Here is a 23,370-nt window from a genome sequence, read left to right on the forward strand (position 1 = left end):
AAAAAAACTGAATCACTATAATATACACCTGAGACTAACCAGATATTATATGTCATTTGTGCTTCAATTAAAAAAACATTGGCTTCTCATCAAATTCAGAATATAAAATCCTTAGCATGGCATACACAGCTCCTCATGACCAGTCTCTCTGGTCATGAACAGCTCACCATGAACAGCTTTTAGTTCCTTAAATAGGTCACATTCTTTCTCATTTCTGTCTCCATGCTCCCTCTCTCTGGAGTGCTCTCCCTTCTGCCTATTGATCAATCTGGATAGTTTCTCAACTTCCAGGAACTATCACCTGCCCTTTGACTCTTTGCTGCTTATCTCCCAGGTTAAGCACTTCTGCCCCCAAATTCCAGGATCCTTGTCACAATGATCTACTGGTCTATCTTCCCCATGAGCTAGGAAAGAGTGTAAGAGTAGAAATTTTGGCTTATCACTAAATTCTTGGTTATTGACTGGTCCATCATAGGTGTTCCATATATATTTCATGAATGAAATGCTTTCTAAACGTTTTTAACAGTTATCTCTACCTTTGGTGTACATATTATACGTGTACTGCAACAGGTCTACTTCAGGCCCTTGGATTACTTATCCCTAAATGTGTTCCTCCACCATCAAATATCTTCCAATGACTTTATCTACACCTTAGAAAAGGTATAGTTAGAACTCAGAAGCTTTGACTCAATATTATGAAGAACACTCTTAGAGCTGTCTGAAAATAGAATAGATGGCCTAGAGAAGTCTTCTGGAGCTGCAGACAGAGGCCAGCCACTGGACAGAGATGCTCAAGAAAAGACCCAAGACCTTTCAAATCTTGTAATTCCAAAGAAAAAAGTTCCCAGCTCCTAAGTATAACTTTCAGACCCTGCCTCAGCTCCGTGCCAGATACATCTTGCTTTTCTGTCTTCCACAGGATTAAAGTCTAGCCTTGTCAGATGAGACTATTACACACCATTCCCAGCATTCTTTCTACAGTTAGTAGCCACTGTGTTTTTGCTCAGTGTTCTCAGCACCTGGAATACCTTTTCCTGTCATTTACAAGGCAGCCTGTCAAAATCACCCCACCCTCCAAAATCCAGATCAAATGCCACCTCTTAAAGTCACAGCATCATAGAAAGTGAGAGCCAGAAGAGCCCATGGAGATCATCCAAACACTCTCCTCAGTTTACAGATGAGTTCCCTCCCACTCCTGCCCCACCAAAAAACAATGAGGGCTGCAAATTTAAGTGATTCAGCCAAACTTAGTGCTGCGACTATGATTCAAACCCAGTCATCAGTACTGATTCCAAATTCCAACACATCAGAACCCCAGTCTCTGGCCTGCCAAGTCCAGGACCACTACACCATTTTGCTTAAGCTTCTCCGCTACGACACTTACCTACCTGTTTTGTTCTGTATTTACACAAATATATGAAGATAGCTGTATTACACAGGAAAGAGCCCCATATGTGGAGTTATTCCTGAATTTAAAACTCACTTCTACCACTTACTACCCAACTGACATTGCACAAACTACTTACCCTCTCTGAGCCTTGGTTTCCTCATCTCCTGGGTCTAGGCTCATGTGGCATTTTCTCAGACTTTGTCCACCACTCCATCTAATGTTCTCATCCCACTCACATCACCATTTGCTACTGACTCTATCACCCTCTAAAATCATCTCATTTATAAGTAGATTGATAATGGGTAATACTATTATTACAGGGGTTAGTAGATTCTTTTCTTAAAAAGCCAAAAAGTAAGTATCTTGGGCCTTGTGAGCCATCTTGTCTCTTTTGCAACGACTCAACTCTGACATTGTAGCATGACAGCAGCAGTAAGCAGTTACTTACAAAACCAGGCAGGAGGCTACATCTGACCCTCAGGCTCTAATATGCAAACTCCTGGTTAACAGGAACAAATTAGAAAAAGTAAAAGGTCTTCATAAGGAGAGTTTCATAGTGATATTACATTTGAAAAATGTAACATCTCTTAGACACAACTGATTCGGCAGACTGTAATAAGATAAAAGATGAAAAAGGCCTACCCTACAACCCAATATTTCTGCTTCCAGATCTGCTCCTTAAAAATCATTCACATGAGTTTCTGCGCAGTTACATCCTATTCACACAGGATGGGCGCACTGTCATAAATGGTGGAATGGATAGGTCAAGTGGTGTATATGCACATGACAGAATGCTTTCAATGGGCAAAAGGAGTGAATTAAGCCTACTATATCTCAATGTAGAAAAATATCAAGCAATTTTAAGAAATACTCTGTAGAGAAATATGCTGTAGAATACAGAATTTAATTAAATATTTAAATGCATACAATTCTACATTTCATATATATGGGTATGCATTATGGAGATGTATAGAAAGGAAACTGAAAAAGATGCTGGTGCCTCAGGGGAGGTAAATGGTGTGAGTGGTGGTCACATGACAGCTACAGCCTTATATTGTTCTATTTCTTTCAGAAAAGAAGGTGAACAAAGACAACAAAATTTTTTTAATGTTCATTTATTTTTGAGGGGGTGGGAAAGGGGCAGACAGAGAGAAAGACAGAGAATCCGAAGCCTGCTCTGTGCTGACAGCAGAGCTGTGAGATTATGAACTGGCCTAAGTCAGACACTTCACTCACTGAGCCACTCAAGTGGCAAAGATGACAGAATTTTTAACCAACGTATTACTATTGATTATTACTTAAAATTAATTCTGGGTAGTGATGCTGTTTTTATTATTGTTTCCATGTGTATATGTGTGTATGTGTATGCACACATATATTTTAAAGTTGCTTCCTCAAACACAGGAAATTCATTAGCTGTCTTTTTCATTTGTAATTCCTCAAGTTATGAACAGTCTAATTTTCATCAGTTAGACTTTGTTTTCTATTTTCACATTGTCTTTTGAAGCACAATTACTTCTCCTTGGGCATGACTCTACAGTACCTTAAAGTATTGACATCTGAAAAAACAACATTTAGAGAATTTTCTCAAAAAATAATGTGATCTAATAGATTTTAATACACTGTACTTGAGTCCTATAATGATATCAAGATAATAATCCAACTTCAGATGAACCACAGTTTAGAATCCCACTTCTGAATTCTCCTCCACCTGAATTCCAAAGTAGGTCCACTGACAGATGTGGTGTGAAGAATATTATTTCACCTTGAAAGATGCTTCAGAGTTAAATGGACTGTAAGGTAAGTTACTTGCCTCTCTAACCTTTAGCACTGGGGCTAGGGGTGGGCTTAGACTTAGATGAGACTCCTTTATAAGAAAACTCTTTTGTCATAAAAGTTCCTCTTGGTTCTTCTCTAGAACCACAAAGCTCCCATGGCACATTGTTTTTAAAATAAAAGAGAAGGCATTGGACATAGCAGTGGGGCTGCTGGAAAGGGTTCACAGGAAAGATGGCACATTACAGTTACCATTGACTTTGGAATCAGTTAGGTCTGGGTTCCCATCCAGGGACAGTGGAGCTTCTGAGCACCAAGTGAGCTGATTTTTCTCATCCTGCAAGAGCAGGATTACACCTGGCTCACAGTGCACCCAGCTTGACAAATGGGAGCCGTTATCCTTGCGTAATGTTTATCAAGTATACTGCATTTTCAAAGTGCTGTCTGTTTGCTTTGCTATGAGTGACTAGCTTTGGTGTTGGTTTTAGTTGTCTAATATAGCATATCTCAATTTATTTCTTCATTTTAAAATACTGTACAAAAAATGGTTTGGTGGTATAAGTAGCCTTTCTATTAAGAAACTTGAAGAATGAAGGTATATGATAAATACAAAGGCCTGTTTTCTATAAGCTAAGTCCATTCTAAATAAATCTTTAAACTCACTCACTATCTAGCATAGCTCTGTTTATTTACTGCCAGGTATCTTCTCCATGCTGGTAATTGCTTTCTCCTGGCAGTCAGAAATTTATATGCCCTGTTTTGCCCAAATATTGCAGCTCACATGCAATGAAAACACAAACTCTCCTATGACTCTTCTAATACCTATGGGGAAGAACATGGGATGGGCCAAGGATAGAATTTCAGTTTCAATTTTACATCATCTGGTTATTGTCAGTTCAAGTTTATTTCAGTGGAAGAATCTGAGGCACTTCTGAGGTTAACATTTATGAGCTCAAATAGGGGGAAAAAAGGAGAGTTAATTCACTGGATTTGAAATACTCTACGGACATAATTTAGAACTACAGTCTGTATGCTTTTTCTCAGCTGACTTACAGGATGAAAACAACAGTTTAAACCTTTCAAGTTTGATTTGTATCTATTTAAACATTTTATTAGTTTAGCTATCCATGCATTGTTCTATGAGTGAGAAAAGCAATGTGAAAATTCTTACATATTTTAAGACAGAGGTAATTAAAAGAGATCCTCAACCAGATTCCTACTGAGGTCAATGCAAGCTTGGCTTAATTAAAGTTTATAGAATTTGGCCTGTATTATATTCAAACAGCAGATACTATTTTGTTATATTTGCAAGTTTGACATTATTTAATTATAGTTTCAAATAAAGGCATAAACAGAAAATAGAAAAGACACTCTGTATTGTATGGTTATTACTTTGTCAGTGACTTTTACTGATACTAAGGGCCATGAAAGGAAAGAAGGAATTGTTTACCAGAGTCCTGGGAGCTTCATGGGAGTTCCATTTACACAGACCACTATAAAATGCAGCTGTCTGAGGCTTAAACATACATGTATAAAAATGTCATTTTCAGAGCTAATCTAAAGGAAAATATTAAGGTGCATCTATTGAAAAATGACATGACCTGTCTGGACAATTAAATCTCCAGGTAACTAGTTCTTCATGGAACTGAGCATATGATGCAAATATACCCACCACTGATGACTGAAGAGGGAAATAACAGTTGTAGGCATGACCGCAAAGCATCAATGACAGTTCTATAAGGATTCAAAGGGCTGTAAAGTTACCTAAATAATTATCTATCCTTCTCATCAAAAATTACACTCCACACATTCCAGAAAGCGAAATCTTCCTTAAATTTTCTAGTGAACAAAACAAGCTTTACGTTTATACAGACCCTAACAAAAATACTTTCAGTATAAAATGCTCTCTTCTATTGGTTCCTCAATCAGATAAGGGTAAAACAAGCATGGTCAGAATTTAGGAATCTTCTTCAAGAAGATTCTCTTCTTGGGGGTGCCTGGGTTGCTCAGTTGTTTAAGCATCTGACTTCAGCTCAGGTCATGATCTCATGGTTCGTAAGTTCTAGTTCTATCAGGTGAGCACGAGCCCCACTTTGGGTAAGCTCAAGTCCCACAACCAGTGAATATGAGCCCCACTTCGGGTGAGCCTCACTTCTCTCTCTCTCCCCCCCCCACCCCACCCCTCTTGGGATTCTCTCTCTCTCTCTGCTCCTGATTCACTTGTTTCCTCTCTCTCTCAAAAAAAAAAAAAAAAAAAAAAAATAAATAAATAAAAGCAAGGGTCTAATAGTACCACTGTATTATCTGTTATCACGTATATGTAAAATGTCCCTACTTTAAACTTATGGCAAACTGTAGTTTCAAGAACTGAAAGGGTGAAGTTGGAGACAAGGGCAAAGAAAAAGTCAACCTCATCCTGTTTTGGGGAAAAGAATGATTTGTACCTCCTCAAAACTGACAGGTAACACTTTGAGTAAAACATTTTCTTTATCATCTTAAACAGCTTCAAATAGGGCTGTGCCCTGGCCTTGAGATCATGAACAAATCTGAACAATGTGATGCATATTTCAAATGGCTTGGAAGCAGGCCCGGTAACGGAAAACGGGATGATAAGCATCCTTCCCTCTGTGATGACATGGCATTGCTCTCCTGTTCCAGGAGTGGCCTCAATGAGCAACTTAACATACCGGCCAACAATTACTGTCAGAAAAGCCTCTTTATGCCAAAACCACAATAACTACATTTGGCACACACCCTTCCACGTTCACATGGGTAATGGTAAATAACTCTATTCAGGAGATTAACTCATTTGGTTATCCGGGGCACAGCTAACAAATACTCATCCTGGCAGGCATCTCACAACATGGTCATGCTGAAAGTTAAGTAGTAGAGAAGATTCTTTTATAAAGCAACAGGCGGGAGGTCAGTACCTCAACCTTTGACATTAATCCCCACACTGCTCCGTCATCACTTTGCCTTTCAGTGTTCCTTTTCCTCCCAGGTCTTCCCACTCTACCCTGCTGTAGCCTGAGTCCCTGATATACAAATTCCTCGATGTATCCACGAACCATTTACGCAGCACAAGCCTGAGCTCACTACTCCTGTTTCGGCTGTTAATTTCCCCACAAAACTTGTGTCTAGCAGGAAGGATGTGAGGCTGGCTTCTCCGCATTCCCCAAGGCACATCTAACCATTACTGCTTGGTCCTGCCCTTGCGCAGCAGTTCTTATTCCCCTGAAGCTCATGCCATGATGTTCCAGCACTTGTCGCCATCCTTCAGTAATGTTTTCTACCAAGTATCAGACCCTCATACACTGAAGATTTGGGCACCTGGCTGCATATTCTTACTTTTAACCTCAAGCCCTAGCCTCAGTGGAGATTGTTACAGTCCATGTAAAAATCCCATGTACTATCCTAGACTCTCAACTGTTTTACTATTTCAATCCCTCCATTGCGTTAGGTTAATCCAAGGTTACCTAGCTAAATTCTAGACCTTGACATCTAGATGTACATGCCTCATATAAATTATGCAACTCTGACCATAATGTACTGATCTCCAGATACCTCATAGAGCTGCTCATACCAAACTTCCTCTTTAATTTTACTAAGACCACCAGTGACTTATCCTATTCACTTATTGTCTACGCTTATCTTTCTCAGGCCACACCTACTACTCTTTAATTTCTTCTTCTTTTAGCTTCCCTGATAGCACACTCTCTTGGTTTTCCTCCTCCCTTTCCCGGTGCTCCACTGGATGTTTCTCCTCTACCTAGCCTTTCCGTGTTAAAAGACCACGAAGGTCACTTCTTAGCCTTCTTTCTTCTCTGTCTACATCTCTATATGCATGATCACACTCAATACTATGGCTTTAAATCTGAATTCTCACACTTCTCACCTCTGAGTTCCAGACACATATTCAATTGTTGTCATGATAGTTCCACCTGGAGGTAAATTTAACATGCCCAAAAAGAACCTCTGCTCTACCTCTAACATGTTTCTCCCCCAGTTTTCTTCCTCTCTGACCATCACCAAACTGCTCAGGCTAAAAACCCACAGACTCATGAATATCACATTCTTTGAGAAAACAATTTTTTTCTTTCCACGTCCAATCTGTTCAGCAATTTATTTTTCAGTTAGTTACTGAGAAGTGACTATGCACCAGGCACTGTTCTATTTGGATACAGTAGTAAACAGATACAAAATTTTTACTTTCCTGAAAGTGACACTCTAGTGGAGGCAGAAAATAAGTATAAAATAGAGAGAGAGATGATATATATGGCAATATATATCACCATAAGGTAGTAATAAGTTCTAAGGAGATAAATAAGACAGGGAAGGGGGCTAGAGAAAGTTGGCATGGCAAGAAGAAGTAATTTTAAATACAGAAATCAGGGAAGGCAGGGCAGGAAAGGTGGGAAGGTAACAGTTAAGAAAAAACTGAAACAGGTGAGGGAGTAAGTCATGAGAGTGTCTTGAAAAGGAGCATTCCTGGGGAAGATTCCAGCAAAGATCCTGAGGTGAGAATGAGTTGGGCATGTTCAACAAACAGCAAGAAGCTAGTGTGGCTGGAGCAAAGTGAACTGAGAACAGAAAGGAGGGCTAAGTTATGTAGGGCCTTGTAGACCACTTTTAGGGTTTAAATTCTGACATAAGAGACTAATGAAGGGTTTGAAGCCAAAGAATGACATGGTATACTTTATGTCTTACTGGCTCATTCTAGCTGCTCTGTGGAGAGTAGATGCAAGGAGACAAGAGTGAAATCAGGGAGCCAGTTGGAAGGCTAATATGGTCCAAGTGTGAGATAATGATGGTTTAGACTAGGGATGACTATGGACACAGTAAGAAGCGGTAGGATTCTAAATGTATTTTAAAGGTAGAGCCAATAAAATTTGCCATTAGTCAAATCCTGTGGATTCTATGTCCAAATATATCTCAAAATTGTCCACTTCTCCATGGCCACCCCTAATTCTAAACCATCATCAGCTCTTGCCTTATAGTATAAGTTATTATAACTTACCTGGACTCCCTGCTCCCACCCTCACCCTCCGTTTTCAGCAATGTACCCAATAATTTAATAAAAACATAAGTGAGATTATATCCTTCCTCTGTTTTACATATGTTAATGGATTCCCACTGCACTTACAAGAAATCTAAACTCCTTACTATTTCTTGAAAAGCCCTAAATGACAAAGCTGCCTGCCTTTTCAAGTTCGTCTCATTCCAACCTTCCCTTCACTCACCCTGAACTCCTTTTCTTTCTTCTTCTTCTTCTTTTTTTAGTATGTACATATGTATATATGTATGATTTTGAGAGAGAGAGGTAGAGAGTAAGCAAGGGAGGGGCAGAGATAGAGGAGAGAGAAAGAATCCCAAGCAGCCTGTCAGTGCAGAGCCCAGTGTGGGACTCAATCTCATGAACTGTGAGATCATGACCTAAGCTGAAATCAAGAGCTGGATGCTCAACCTACTGAGCCACCTAGACACCCCAACTCCTTTTCATTATTACCAAATTCTTTCCAAACTCAAGGTCTCTGAATTAGCTCTTCCTCTGCAACATCTTCCTCTGAAGCCCCTCCCAGTTACCCTCTTTCACAGCAGCCTTTCTAACACACTGCAGTCTGTAATTGTCTTTATGGACCATGTCCCCTCTCTTATAACTGTTCCATTACAGCTGTAATTGTTGGCTCTCTTGTTCTCCACTATGCTCCACTATGTACTTAATGCTCAGAACTGGGTTTAGCACCTTGCAGGCCCTCCATAGGCACTTGTTTTTAGAAACAAGGAATCCATCATCCCTTCTTACCTTCCTCCCCCCCCTCCCCTCTCCCACCTAGAATCCAAGGCTCATCATCTTACCACTTCTTTGACAATCCCTCAAGTTCCTGACTTCCTTGTCTGTCCATTTCACTCACCCAGTAATACCTGACATTGAATCAACCCAGATGATTACCAATTCTGCCCCAACATTCAAGCCAAAGAACACAACTGGAGGAACAACTAGTTGGAGGAACAACTAAAATATAATAATCTCAAACTTCAGAGGGCCTGAACCTGCTCAGTAAACCTCTAGTAAATTTCCCTGGTCACCTCTCTCCCCCATTCTACCACTCCCCTCACATTCTTAACCCACATCCTCACAATTCACTCAGAAGAGCATCTTGTCATCTAATTTAATCAAGAACACAGGAGTCAATAGGAAGGACCCCTTTCCATTCTTCAGTCCTATCTTTCTACTACAATCCCCACCTGTATCCAGATCTATCTGTGTATCCTTGTGTAACTATCTGTGTAATACCTTCCCTCCTGTTCTCCAGTATTCATCACTGCACACTCCTCAGGACTTCATTCTATCAATGATGCCCTCTCTTTTATACAGATGTTCAACTGTTCCCTTCTCAGTATTTTCCATCAACATCTGAATGTGCTCTTGTCTTCTGCTGCTTACATGTTCCCTTCTAGGTACAACCTCCCCTTTCTTTTCCTTTTATTTATAAGCTTATTGAAGGAGCCATCTCCAGGAGACACATTACCTCACAACCAGGAGACAATGCAATGCAATTTATTATAAACCTTTACATCCCACTGATCTTGCTTTAGCCAAATTACCAACCACCTTTTTGAAGTAAAACATAACATATATTTTCTCCATGATAAATATTTATTGAATATGTAATGTGTGACAAGTACTGTGCTAAGGATTGTTCTGATCTCATATTCCTTTTCCTTTCTTTCTATGGTTTTCATAATACAATATTCTCCTAGGTTTTCTATCTACTACACTCGTCACTTCTTTGCAAGTCTCCTTTGATCAACCTATTCTGCATTTCCCTCCAATTTTTTTGTTTGTTTGTTTTCCTTTAAATTTTATTCACTCTTCCCTGGATAACCTCATCCTCATTTATGGTCTTAATCACCTTCTATGCTGATGATTCTCAGAACTTCCTCCAGCTCAAGTCTCTCTCTGATGCTCAAGGCCTGTATATCCTACCACCTACTAGGATTTCCATTTTGATGACCCACAGGCACTGTGAAAGTAGCATATCAAAATTCTTCCTCTTTCCCAAACCAGGTACTATGGTACAATCTCAATCCCCATAATGGCACCATTGCCTCCCCAGTTTCCCAAGCTAGAAGTTCAGAAATCATCCATGATTTCTCCTGCATGTTCTCTCCCTCACATAACAACCAATGCCCTAAAAGTAAAAACAAAAACAACAGAAATTCATCCAGTAATCCTCCAATTTCTTTAACTCTACCTCTTAAATCTCTCAAATGGGATCTATAATCCACTAGGTTGTTCTACCAAGACTCGTTAAATTAAAACCAGAGTATTTGGATGTGTGTGTCTCTCTGTTACTGAAGGGAAGGAAAGGCTGAAAAAAGAAATTATACCAGACAGGATAACATTTCTATCTTTGCAAAAGAGACATATGCTCAGATGCAGCAGCATAAAATGAACTCTTACTCTGTAGGAAAAGGTCTAAATAAATTTCCCTTTTTGAAATCAGGGGTGTATGAAGAGTTATTTATTAATATATCAACTCCAACTCTACTCAAAAAGCCTTTATGCATCCCACATCACTGTAGTAAAAGAACTCAGGCAAAGTACTTACAAATTGAGATGAAAAACTAAACAAATGTCTACCCCCTCTTCCTTCTACAAACCTATTAAAATGACAGGAAAGTGGTACAAAAGGAGACATCTATACTTGTGATGAAAACAGCAAGAGGGATAGGAGGAATGGCTGGCAGAACCGCCAAACAAGCAATTTTAACAAATTTCTCTAACACAAACTACAAAGGGACTTGATTAAACCACAGCAGAGAAAGTTGAGGAAACTGCAGCTCTTCTTCAGAGAGGCTCCAAATTTATCGAGTAGGCAGAGAGAGGGCAAGAGTGGGTTCCCAGGCAGTAAAACCATATGTAACTAAACACTTGACCATAGAAGAGTTGGGCTGAACAGCTCTTCTCACACCTGGGAGTTGAATAGAAATGAAATGTCTGCCTAATCTATAATCAGACAAACATTTCCTAAAGGAAATTAAGATTTGTTCAGGATAGAAAGAGCTTCTAACGTAGGGGTTGTAAATTCTCAGTCAGTCCTCTTACTTTTGCATTTGGTGGGATGTGCTGTGGGAAGGACTCCTATCTATTCCTCACCCAGGCATCCATCCATCCATCCATCCACTTATTCAACAAAATCAATTGAGAAGTTATGCACTAGAGAACAAAATGAAGTTCCTGCCCTTGTGGAGTTTACTTTTTGATGGAGGTAGGCAATGTAGACAATAAACAAGTAAACAACTAAATAAATGAGATTTCAAAAGTGAAAGGGCAGGGTGCTTGGGTGGTTCAGTTGGTTTAGCATTCGACTTTGGCTCACGTCATGATCTCCCAGTTCATGGGTTTGAGCCCCACGTTGGGCTCTGTGCTGACAGCTCAGAGCCTGGAGCCTGCTTCAGATTCTGTGTCTCCCTCCCTTTACCCCTCCCATGCTCATGTTCTGTCTCTCTCCATCTCTTAATAATAAACAAATGTTTAAAAAATTTTTTAAAAAGTGAAAGGGCAATAAAACAATAAGACAGTAATATGGTTGAGAATGATAGTGTGTGTAACAGTGTCTGTGAATGTGTTTGTTGGGGGGAGAGAGACAGGCAGTGTGCACAGTGCTCCTACAACTAGGTATCCCTGAAAGTTCCCTTACGGTGACATTCTAGCTGAGCCTAAATGACGAGAAGGAGCCAGCCGAGTGAGGATGTGGAACTTTCTTTACTCTACCTAAGCAGTAAAATTTCACTGGTGGGAGAGTATAGCAAAGTGCCCTACCAGAGACTAAGCTTTTATTTAAAGGGCTCAAAGAGTCTCAGGTCTCAGAAAGTACTGTTGTGTATCAATATACTCTGGAATCACAAAAGTAGCATCTCCTGGCCCATGTTGAGGGAGAAAGCCATCAGGGTAGATGTTCTTAATAAGCGTCCAGGAAGGAGACATATTTAATATTTTTGCATGGATTAAAGGGAAACCCAGGAGACTCAGTTCATTGGCCTCTCTGGTCATCACACACACTGCTGGCTTTGCTGCCTCTAAGATTTCTGTTCCTGCCAGTCCAGATCAGCCAATATGTGTGTTTCCAGTGATCATCTCTCTATTCGCCCTAGAAGTCAACAACTTCACTGGCTCCTGGTCACAGAAGCAGCCCAACCAAACCAAAGGAGACTCATATCAGTGCTTCCTGCAAATCTCACAGAAGAAAAGAGCTGCATACAAATTTCTCTGGTGTGAATCTAGAGAGGGGACAGTCATAGACTCAGTTAAGTGTATCACTGGGAAGAAGATGATAGATATTGGTAAGCTTAACTAATCAAGAAACATAAACATAAGTATGGATCTTAAGTAAGTAGAGACCACAAAAAGAATGAAATAAAATTTTTAAATGATTAGCCAGCAGGTCTATTCAGTGGAAGAAAGGAAGAGGGGAAGTATGATAGATACAAAAGATGAAAAACAGCAAAAATGACTCCAAACAAAATAATGACAATGAACTCAAATAGGAAAAATATACCAACTGAAAGTACAAAACTCTACAACTAATAAAGACAATATTTGGTAAAAATTCTATAGATCCCAACTGGCCCATCAAAAGGTAACAGAAAATAAAATTTGGAACTAAATATATTAGGCAAATATGAATCCATTTAAGCTAGAGCATTCCATTTTAATAGAAGGTAAAAAAAACAAGGAAAGAAAAAAAGACATAAAGGAGGGTGTTATATACTCTTAATGATGTATCAGTAAGACAGAATAATCATCAACATAAATGCATCTAACAATACAGGCTCAAAATATATAAGCAACAATTAATGAAGCATGGAGAAAAAGCAAATAAATAAAAAATTGGTGAATATTCTCTCATATTCCTCTCTGAAACTCAGAGAGGAAGCAGACAAAATAAGTTAAAATACAGAAGAATAACAGGGTTAATAAGATCAAATTAGTTTACATGTATAGACTTTTATAATCAATGGCGAACATATTCCCTTCAAACACAGATATAACAATTACAAAAACTATGTAGGAGGCCTTAAAACGAGCATCCTAAATTCTCCCCCAAATCAGTACTATATGATCTTTGTTCTCTAAGCATAACATTAAAAAAATTACAAATCGGGGCGCCTGGGTGGCTCAGTCGGTTAAGTGTCTGACTTCGGCTCAGGTCATGATCTCACGGTTCGTGAGTTCGAGCCCCGCGTCGGGCTCTGTGCTGACAGCTAGCTCAGAGCCCGGAGCCTGTTTCAGATTCTGTGTCTCCCTCTCTCTCTGACCCTCCCCTGCTCATGCTGTCTCTCTCCTAGAAATAAATAAAACATTAAAAAAAAAATTACAAACCAATGCCAAGGAGCTAAAAATATACTATATGAGATAAGATGAAATAAGGGAATTCAGGAATACTTAGAATTAAATGGAGGTAAGTGTTCAACTTAAGAAAATTTGTAAAAAGGCAAGAAACACAGAGGATGGAAGAGGGAAGCGAAAGAAAAGAAAAAAAATAGTACAAACATGGGCAGAAAAAACTGGAATAAAGATAAAAAAGTTGAGGGGCACCTAGGTGCTCAGTTGGTTAAGCATCTGACTCTTGATTTAGGCTCAGGTCATGATCTCACAGTTTGTGGGTTCAAGCCCCCCACTGGGCTCTGTGCTGACAGTGAGGAGCCTGCTTGGGATTCTCTGTTCCCTCCTCTCTCTGCCCCTCCCCCTCATGTGTGCTGTCTCTGTCTCTCTCAGAATAAATAAACTTTCAAAAATATTTTTTAAAAAGGTTAAAATGTTGAGAAAATATATGAAACCAAATCCTAGTTCTGTGAAAGATTAATAAAAATTGAAACACGTCTGTCAAAACTAATCATGGAAAATAAAAGTGCAAAGAAGCAAATAAACAATACAAAATGAGAAGGGAGAAAAAAAGACATACTATTCTTTTAGTTATGAAATAATATTATGACTAGTTACATGCAATAAATTTGAAATACATAACATATATACAGTGCTTAAAACAGCCTAGTATTGAGTATAAGGGCATAGTCATGTATTATGAATGAGAATTTAAACAGTCAAAGTCACCCATTCAGGAGAATGTACTAGCAGGGCATACTGAAATCAAACATGCAGATGCTGTAATATGCAGCAATCCCACTCCTGGGTATGGACCCTAGAATTCCCACTCCTGGGCAAAAGCTTCACACATGTCTCTAAGGATGTTCACTGCAGCAGTGCTGGGATAATGGAAGGTTGGAGGCAACCCCAGGGCCCCGCACCAGGGGTAAAGTTAAGTAAAATAGAATAAGAATATAATATAGAATATGATGCAGCAGTTAGAACCTACAAACTATATATAAGAGATACACAGAACAAAAACGAATAGACCTGAAAAATAGTATTAAGTGAGAATGGTAAGAAAAAGACATGTAAATTAAACATACATATGCCAATGTACTGTATATTTTATAAGACTGTTATGTTCTTGGTTTCGCTGTAAACAATTATGTTTTACCTTGCTGGCATTTTTAAATGAGTGGTACTATAACAGAAACTCCTCACCAACCATATTTTAGAAGAGATTCCATCGAACCCAGATGACCCATTACTTACTGTGTTTTTAATGGTTTCCTCGCCTTGGCAAAGCAAAAATTTGCTATGGTTCACAACAAGATCAAGAAGCCATTATTTAAGATGAAAGTGAGTATGTGCTCTCTGAAATGTAACATGTTCAAAACTAACCTTCCTAACATTCCACCCTACAAAAAAAAAATTCTATATGAAGACTTCCACATCTTAGCTGATAAAAGCTCTTCTCCTTCTAAGACAAAAAATTTTTAGAACCATCCTTGGCTTTTTCTCATGGCACATCTTAATTGATTAGCAAATATTGCTGGTCCTACATTCAAAATATATCTAAAATCTGACCACTTCTCACCACCTTCTCTGCTACTACTCTGGCCTGAGTTACCATCATCTCTCACCAAGATTAATACAAGAGTCTTTTGATTAACTTCCCTGATTCTCCCTTGCCACATAGCAGCCTGTAAAAATTAAAAATGGCCATGTCAATCCTCTGCTCAAAACCTTGAAAAGTTCTCCATTTCTGCCAGGGTAAAAGCTGAAGTCTTTACTACAGTCCAAAACTCTATGTGACCTGTAACCCTCCCCCCTCACTACTCTATTCCAACCACACAGGACTCTTTTTCATACTCCTGCCTCACAGCCTTTAAGCATATATCACATGACTAAATTCTGCAGCTCCTTCAGTCTTTGGTAAAACATCGTTTTTTTAAATAGAATGGTCAGGTGTATAAAATGACAAATGCTGGAATATCCTATTAAAAACTGTGACTTCCATGACCTTCCCACTCTCTGTCCCTTGGCTTTCCTAATCCTTCTCATCCAGCTCTACTTTGTTTTCCACTAGTATTTATCAATTTTTAATATACTACAAAAATACATACTGTATTTATTATTTTTTCATCTCTTCTCCTTTCTAGAATGTAAACTGCATAAGGTCAGCGGTATATGTTTTTTCACTGAATATACCTGGCATGACATGGAGGTTTTCACTGAATGAATGAATGAATGAATGAATGAGTGGGTGAATGACTAGTTGCTTTAGTGCAATCTGGGTATATAGCAAGACTAAAATCAGAACTATAGGGTTAAAAAAAGAGAGAGAGAAGATATGGAACCAGAGAAATAGGGGGTATGAATGGAGCCACTGAATAAAACCAGGATTGAGTCCTGGGAAGGTAAAATGCAGAAGAGCAGGAATCCAAGAGAAGAACTGGTTGTAGACATAGTTCAGAAGCAGACTGTGAATACCTGGGAAAGGAGGTCAGGGAGTTTGGAGAAGGGATGCTAAATCAATCTTCTAGATGACAAGAGCCAGCCACATATATTGAAATCTTTACTCAGCAGTGGATACTACTCATGACCCTGAAAAATGTGGGCCCAGCATAGGAAAAATTCTGATAGTGAAACTTATCATTATATTTAATATGCCTCAAGTAAGACTTTCATGTAAATTTTAACAGCTAATAGTAAATGAAAAACATTATTTCTAGACAAAATGCTCATCCTCCTCAGGGACTATCACCTGCTCTTTATATAGTGAATACAGAGTACAATGCTGATTAAACCATGGTTCATCTTTATCTGACACAAATAGGGAAATCGGTAATTAATAAATCTATTACTTGCTCTTATTAAACAATTTTCCTTTCTATTTAAACCACTAATTGCCAATGGTTTATAAATAAGTCGACTTAAACAACATTTCAGGCAAATTCAAAAAAAATCATGATAAAAAGCAAGGGTTCATGTAAAGTCTAATTCTGAAGATCAGTGAGTTACTATTTACAGCATTTGCTTCCAAGATTCACTTTTTCTTTATTTCTAAGTACAGCAAAGATAGAATCGAGAAAGAAGCCAACAATTACCATAGGAACACTTCCTAGGAATGAACATGTTTCACTGTAGACTTTGTCTTCAGCTCAGTGATACATCTGGTTATCTTAAGAGCTTGAAAGCAACTATGCTCAAGTGATACTTGGTTACCTAAAGGTATTAAAATACTCTCTTCCCCTGCCCCATGTCTGCATAATGTTACTGTACTTCTTCTAACAATCAACTGAACATCTTCTAAATTTATTCATCAACCAAGTTATCCATAATAATTCATGACTATTTTAAGGGAAAAAAGAGGGATATTGATAAAAGGGAAATAATGTGACTTGGGGAGTAGAAAGGCAAAAGAAAGGAACAAAACTAGATAAGTTAAGAATGAGAAAAAAGATAAAAGGCAATAGAAATGAACTCTCAAAATATTCACTTAAAGTTTTCCTCCTAGATTTTTTTTTAACCAATGTAATGGAAATGGAATTTCTGTTGTAGAATATTCCCTAAAATGAAATTTTAAAACAGCTTGGGAACAGGATACTAGATCTCTTTCACAGATCATTGATTTAATGAAGATTTTTCTTCATGAACATAAGTAGGCGAAAATGCAAATCAACAGTCCTTAATGCTCCAAAGGCTTTGATTAGTCCCAGAGGTGTATATTTTCTAAAGCATGCTTTTCAATAGAAGAGCTACTCTTCACAAATCATCTAAAGGGCATCCTCTTACTATTACTGCTGTTAAATTAATTCTCAAAGGTCAATTGCTCACACCGTGGGATACCTCTAATGACCTAAAAGGATATATAATGAACAGCTACAATAATTTTCTAAATAGAACTCATTTTAATCTACAGTAATATAAAAACAAATGTTACCATTTCCCTAGGGAATAAACAAGTCACAGCCTTGTTTTAAGCTCAAATTTTAGGTGGGTGGATTTTTTTCTTTGGTATCCACATTTCTTTGCATGTACCCATTTTTAGGGTGAATGAAAGTATATACGGAACACTATACCTATATTTTTTTTAATAGATTATTGGTTATTGTGAATTGAATTATGTCCTCCAGAAAGAAAATCTGAAGTCCTAATCCCTGGCTCCTGTGAATGTGACTTTATTTGGAAATAGGCTCTTTGTGGATGTAATCAAGTTAAGATGAGGTCATAAATCCAATTCTAAATCCAACATGATTAGTGTCCTTTACAAAAAGATGGAAATTTGACTGCAAAGACATACACAGGGAGAAAGAATGCCACACGAAGGCAGAGGCAAAGATTGGAGTGATGTGCCTACAAGTCAAGGAATGCTACAGACGGCCAGCAAGAAAGAACTCTTTCTTACAGCATCTAGAGGGAGTATGGCCCTACCCACACCTGGACTTCAGACTTCTGGTGTTCACAACTGTGACAGAATACATTTCTGTTGTTTAAGTCACCTGTCTGTGGTAACTTTCTTACAGACTGTGACATTTTAGGAGAACTAAGAAAGCATGCTCTCCCAAAATCAAGTACATGAAATGTTTCAAGGAGATTGTGATGACCTGTGTCAAGAGAAAGGCCAGGATATTGAAAGAGGTAGTGTATAGGGGGAAAGAGTGAAACTAGAATGTGGGAGAATGACATGAAGGTCTATGGAAAACTATAAAAAAGAGGGGAATCCGGGGACAAAGTCTGAGAGCATATGGTCAACTTCCAAAAGAGCTGTGTGTTTTAGGGCAGAGAGGCAGACAGTGATCTGGAAGCGTGCACAAGGACCAAGGAAGACCACCCGACATCAGGACTTCACATCCTCCTCTCTGTTTCATCACTCCAACCAAGACCCCACCAAAACCTTCAAGTTCATTTACTCTTCATGTCCCAGGGTATCTCTTCAGGTAATCCCATTTAAGACAAACAACCTCCTGAACCAGCTTGGTCCGAGGAACTGATCCACTCTGGGGATGCCACAGAGCACTGTGCTCACAGCACAGAAGCTCAGGCTAGTAACAATTAAGACCAAATAAACATCCAATGTCTACCCCAAAACAGATCTACTTTCTTTAGGATTCTTCAGGTCAATGGTTCTTAATGTGGAATGATTTTGTTCCCCAGGAGATATCTAGAAACATTTTTGGCTTCACACTGGGGAGAAACAAAGGGGCAGGTTGCTACTGGTATCTAATGGGTAGAAGCCAGGGATGCTACTAAGTATCCTACAATGCACAGGCCACCCAGTACAATGACTTACATGGCCCAAACGGTCAACAATATGAGACTGAGAAACTCTAGTCTAGACCAAATGACCTGGGGGCAAGAGGAGCTCTTGGGTTCTTTCATATGGGCAAGAAATCCCATCCATTTCAGTTTACCCACAACAGTTCTGACAGGGTATGGCTATGGGGCCAAACCGAACAGTCAGCCTTATGACTTCTAGTCTAAATCTACTCACATAGGGCCAGGAAAGGCAAGGAAAAAAACAAAAACAAAATCCCCTGAGGTTAACTAAATGGTAAAAGTTAAAAAGAAAGAAGAAACTGTGTTCTATGTCAGATGTTAAAGAGGCAATTTTAAAATGAGAACAAGTGGGGCGCGTGGGTGGCTCAGTCAGTTGAGTGTCCAACTTCAGCTCAGGTCATGATCTCACAGTTTGTGGGTTTGAGCCCCACGCTGGGCTCTGTGCTGGCAGCTCAGAGCTCAGAGCCTGGAGCCTGCTTCAGATTCTGTCTCCCTCTCTCTCTGCCCATCACCTGCTTGTGCTCTGTCTTCCTCTCGCTCTCTCAAAAACAAATCAACATTTTTAAAAAATGAGAACAAGCAAAGAGACTTTTTTTTAAATTTAAGAAAATAGAAAATGTAACCCTTTTCATTTTGAATAAATAATACCATATAGTAAAATTCAAAAGCCAGCATGTTCTCTTAGTCCTACTCACTGCAAAACATTCCTTCAATAAAATGTTTCCATATCCTTGAGTGCAAACGGAAGCTAATTAAGTGAGTTTTTCGAGAAAATATTCTAGGAATTAAAGATAATTAACGTGTTGCTTTTTAAATAAGAAGCCATGAATCTTCACATTAAGGAGCTTAGGTGTTTGTACCTCATCAATATTTCACTTACAGTATCAGTATTTTATGAGATTCATAATCATCCATAGTTGGCCTTCCCAGAATTCCCATTCATTCTTTTTTAGGCTATCTCATCAATTAACAGTTTTTCCTTCCTTTAAGGGGTTTCAAGAGAATTGTTTTGAAGTGTCTACTTTCTACATGGAAGGCATTCTGACTCTACCATTTCTGGCCAACTGCTCCCACGAGGCTGAGGACAGCTGTAGCTTTAACGAACACAGGGGTCCTCAACCTCTGATCCTCCATTTTGGGGGCCAGGAGTTTGTAAAGGAAAGAGCACTATGAATATTTCTCTTCAAAACACATCTCCACAATGTCTGACAGTGTCCCTCACAGGACTGTTACAAGAGCAGGGTCCATATCTACTGGAGGCTCTATAAACCCAATCAAAAGATAACACATATAGGTATTCCAATAATAAAACAGAATTCTTTAAGGAAAGTAACCCAAGAAACACATGTATACACACAGATACACACATAAATAAATCTGTGTCTGTATGTATGTGTGTGTATGTGTGTGTGTATGTACATATGTAGAAAGAAAGATTGCTTGACTTACTAACTGATTCTTTCAAGAAAAAAATACATCAGAAATGTCCCAAAATGTCCATCAGGGGAATGGTCAAGCGAATTATATCATGCTTGCATAATAGAGAAAAAACAGGGAAAAAATGTGAGCATGTCTATCATATGCCAGGTGTTTTTATATTATCTTATTCATTCTTACCCTTATAGGTAAGAACCACTAACCACAATTTACAGAAGAAGACGAAAAGCCCATAAAGGAAGAAAGTGGCCCTGGGTCACAGAGCTAGTGAAGAGCAAAACTGAGATTCACATCTAAGTTTTCTTACTCTTTGCCCAACATTCATTCCACTGCATTCCAGATTTTCCCCTAAGATCTTCATTTGGACCAAGTCAATAAATGGAATTGTAAATATAAAATAATGTCCAACAAAAGTCAAAGCATAGCATGGATGTATTGGTTTTAATCATATGAAATTGTATATGCATATACTAAAACTGATGCTAATCAGAATGAGACAGACAGAAAAAACTGGAATTGAAATCACCCCCCGTTTGGTTTTCCTTTGAAGTTGCTTCAGCACATAATAAAGAAAATCACCAAATCTGCTCCTCCAAGCATACCTGTTACAGCCTAACTAAGGTTAAGAAGAGGCAATAAATTTAAAACAACTTGTTAAAGGTTGAATGTCGCTGGTCCAGTTTAAGATAAATATCCCACCCTTCATAAAATTCTCAGCTCTTTCAGAGACAAAGGGAGTGGCAGAGTTTCTTCACTGTATCAAAAGATGGAATTTCTGCAAGTTAAAAAGCTTTGAGAGCAAGTTCACGTCTCTACAGAATTCTCCTTTTGTAAAAATTAGCACTTACACTGTATAACAAACATTCTTTAAATCCTTCTCTCAACCAAAAGAATTTAATCCTGGGACAACCCCTTTGCAGTGGCTTTGCCTACAGAGCATCTATCACCTTCAGTCAAACAGAATTATCTTGGAATCCCCCTCCTCTGGTTCATCTCTTCATATAGTCTGGAAGCTATACTGCCGTTTAAATGAGTAGCTGGACCCAAGCATGAATCTCACCTTCACAGTATGCTGTGACTTGCAAAAATAATTAGGGATGGGCCTGGAGTGCAAGCCCCAAATACCAGAGTAACTGGGAATTCATATGAAGAACTGCCCTTCCAAAGATAAACTGAGAAGTGGCTCACTAGAGGTTACACAGTCCTGTTCCCAAATCCAAAAGCTGAGAACTGGACAAGATGTCACTTTCAGCTTGCCCCTCGGTTCTTTCATTTTTACAATGGGGTAGTTGGTTACCTACATCTTCTGATTCAGGAGGGCAGTACATGCATGAAATGTTGGCAAGAGTTTTCTGAAATTGCTTTTAAAAAGAAAATGGCTTATGAATAGAATTCACACTGGTGTCAGCTTCTTTATGAAAAGGTATTTCTTATTTTTTAAAAAATGTGGAAGCAAAAGTTCCTCTACTAGTTTCCCTTAAGACTACTGTTTTTGATTTAAAGTTACATAAAAATAATCTCCCTTGGTTCTCTCTTGTTTTAAAACTCTTACCTACTTCCTCTTTTGTTATGTTGACTACTAGTAATAAAATATCCTGATGCAAGAATCTAGGATTCTTGCTTGAAATACGCTTGAAAAACGCTTGAAATAACTACAATCAGATTAGATCATAATATTATTAAATTCGAGGGTAGCAATTAATTAGACCCATAGTTTATTCAAATCTTCCTGACGACTGTCCACAAAATATAAAGTCAGTTAGCTAAACCGGCTGATCTCATTCTTGGCTTTTGGCTATAGCTCCACAGGCTTAATAATAATCTCACCTACTGAAATTTCTTTAATATGCCAGTGTCTCTACTAAGCTTTGCACGTTTTATCTCATTTAATCTTCACAATAATCCTCAGTAGTCATTTTTTTTTTTGTTATTAGTATTGTTACTCTTTAAGTTCTTATTATCTATCACCATTTCACAGATGAGGAAACAGGCACACAGAGGTAGACTCACTGGCCCGAGATCACTCATCTAATACACTGGGAGCCAGCGCAGACTCCCACACTGGCTGGCTCCAGCAACCACGGGACTGCCGTGCCATCACTGCTGCTTTCTGTTGTGGCCATTCACGTGGCTCCTCCTTTAAGTCAGGTATATTGCTACTGTTCCCAAACACAAATATAAACTCACATCTCTCATCATTTTCACTGCTTCCCTGGTCCTCCCGAGTCTTCTGGCACACATGGCTAGCCTTCTTTTGATGTAGACCAAGACATTGGTATCTCGTCCTGAAGAAGGAAATATGAAACACCAACATTTAAAAATACAAAAGCTTTCAGCTGAGCAGCAAGAAAAAGTACAGAGGCCCCTTTGCCATGCCCTTAAAGGAAAACCTCAGAGAGAACACACTGCTCCTTTGGCTTTTTCTCACTGCCAGGAGCACTGACGAGTTCGCTAACAGTAAAACGCATACAGTGTAGTCAAAGCACTTAGGCTTCCAGAGGTCAAATCATGTGACTGATTACCTAATCCATGCTTTTGAGTTAGGATGTTGAATTTTTGATAAATAAAATCATCTGCCACAAAGTGCTGGGAACATGAACATACCCATGTTGAATGTGGTTTACAAGCAAGCATTCCATATTCTTCAAGTTTGCATGCTTTTGCTGAACATGCAAAGAGGTGAATCTCAGGTTGCATCTTGATGAACTATTTTTTTTTCCTGCTTGACATTAAGTCTGGAGAAGCCTCATCTTGAACTTCTGTTTTATATTATTCTTTCCCTAATACTAGTGACATCATAATCATCTCCAGGTCCCCAAAGCAGTCTATTTTAGATGGCAATATAACACATTCCAGATATGACAATAGAGTATGCAACAAAATGAAAAACTACCCTAGTGTTAGAGAAAGCATTGACAAGCTAACTAGTTATAATAATAGTCACTAAAATGGCTCTTAAAAAGTACATTAACAACTTCTCATCTTAATCTTTTATTTAATTATATGTCTTTTTGGATATGTTTCTGAACCAGTGAGAACATGCATCTATTTAATCCTCAATAAAATTACCATGTTTTGGAAAAATATGACACACCTGTTATAGATTAAG

At 38.6% G+C, this 23,370-nt stretch overlaps 1 protein-coding gene across 3 annotated transcripts in view; it reads right to left on the bottom strand.

Moving 5' to 3' along the window:
* ST7 (suppression of tumorigenicity 7) overlaps window positions 1-23,370 on the bottom strand; it is a 272,136-nt gene that overhangs the window by 64,005 nt on the left and 184,761 nt on the right. For all 3 annotated transcript variants that reach the window (XM_077756029.1, XM_077756027.1, XM_077756028.1), the window contains one exon: window positions 22,449-22,546. In XM_077756029.1, the coding sequence (XP_077612155.1) occupies window positions 22,449-22,546 (98 nt within the window). The remainder of the gene's footprint in view (window positions 1-22,448; window positions 22,547-23,370) is intronic.

The sequence above is a fragment of the Crocuta crocuta genome, unplaced genomic scaffold (assembly GCF_008692635.1).
Source record: "Crocuta crocuta isolate KB4526 unplaced genomic scaffold, BGI_CrCroc_1.0 scaffold452, whole genome shotgun sequence".
Lineage (NCBI taxonomy): Eukaryota > Metazoa > Chordata > Mammalia > Carnivora > Hyaenidae > Crocuta > Crocuta crocuta.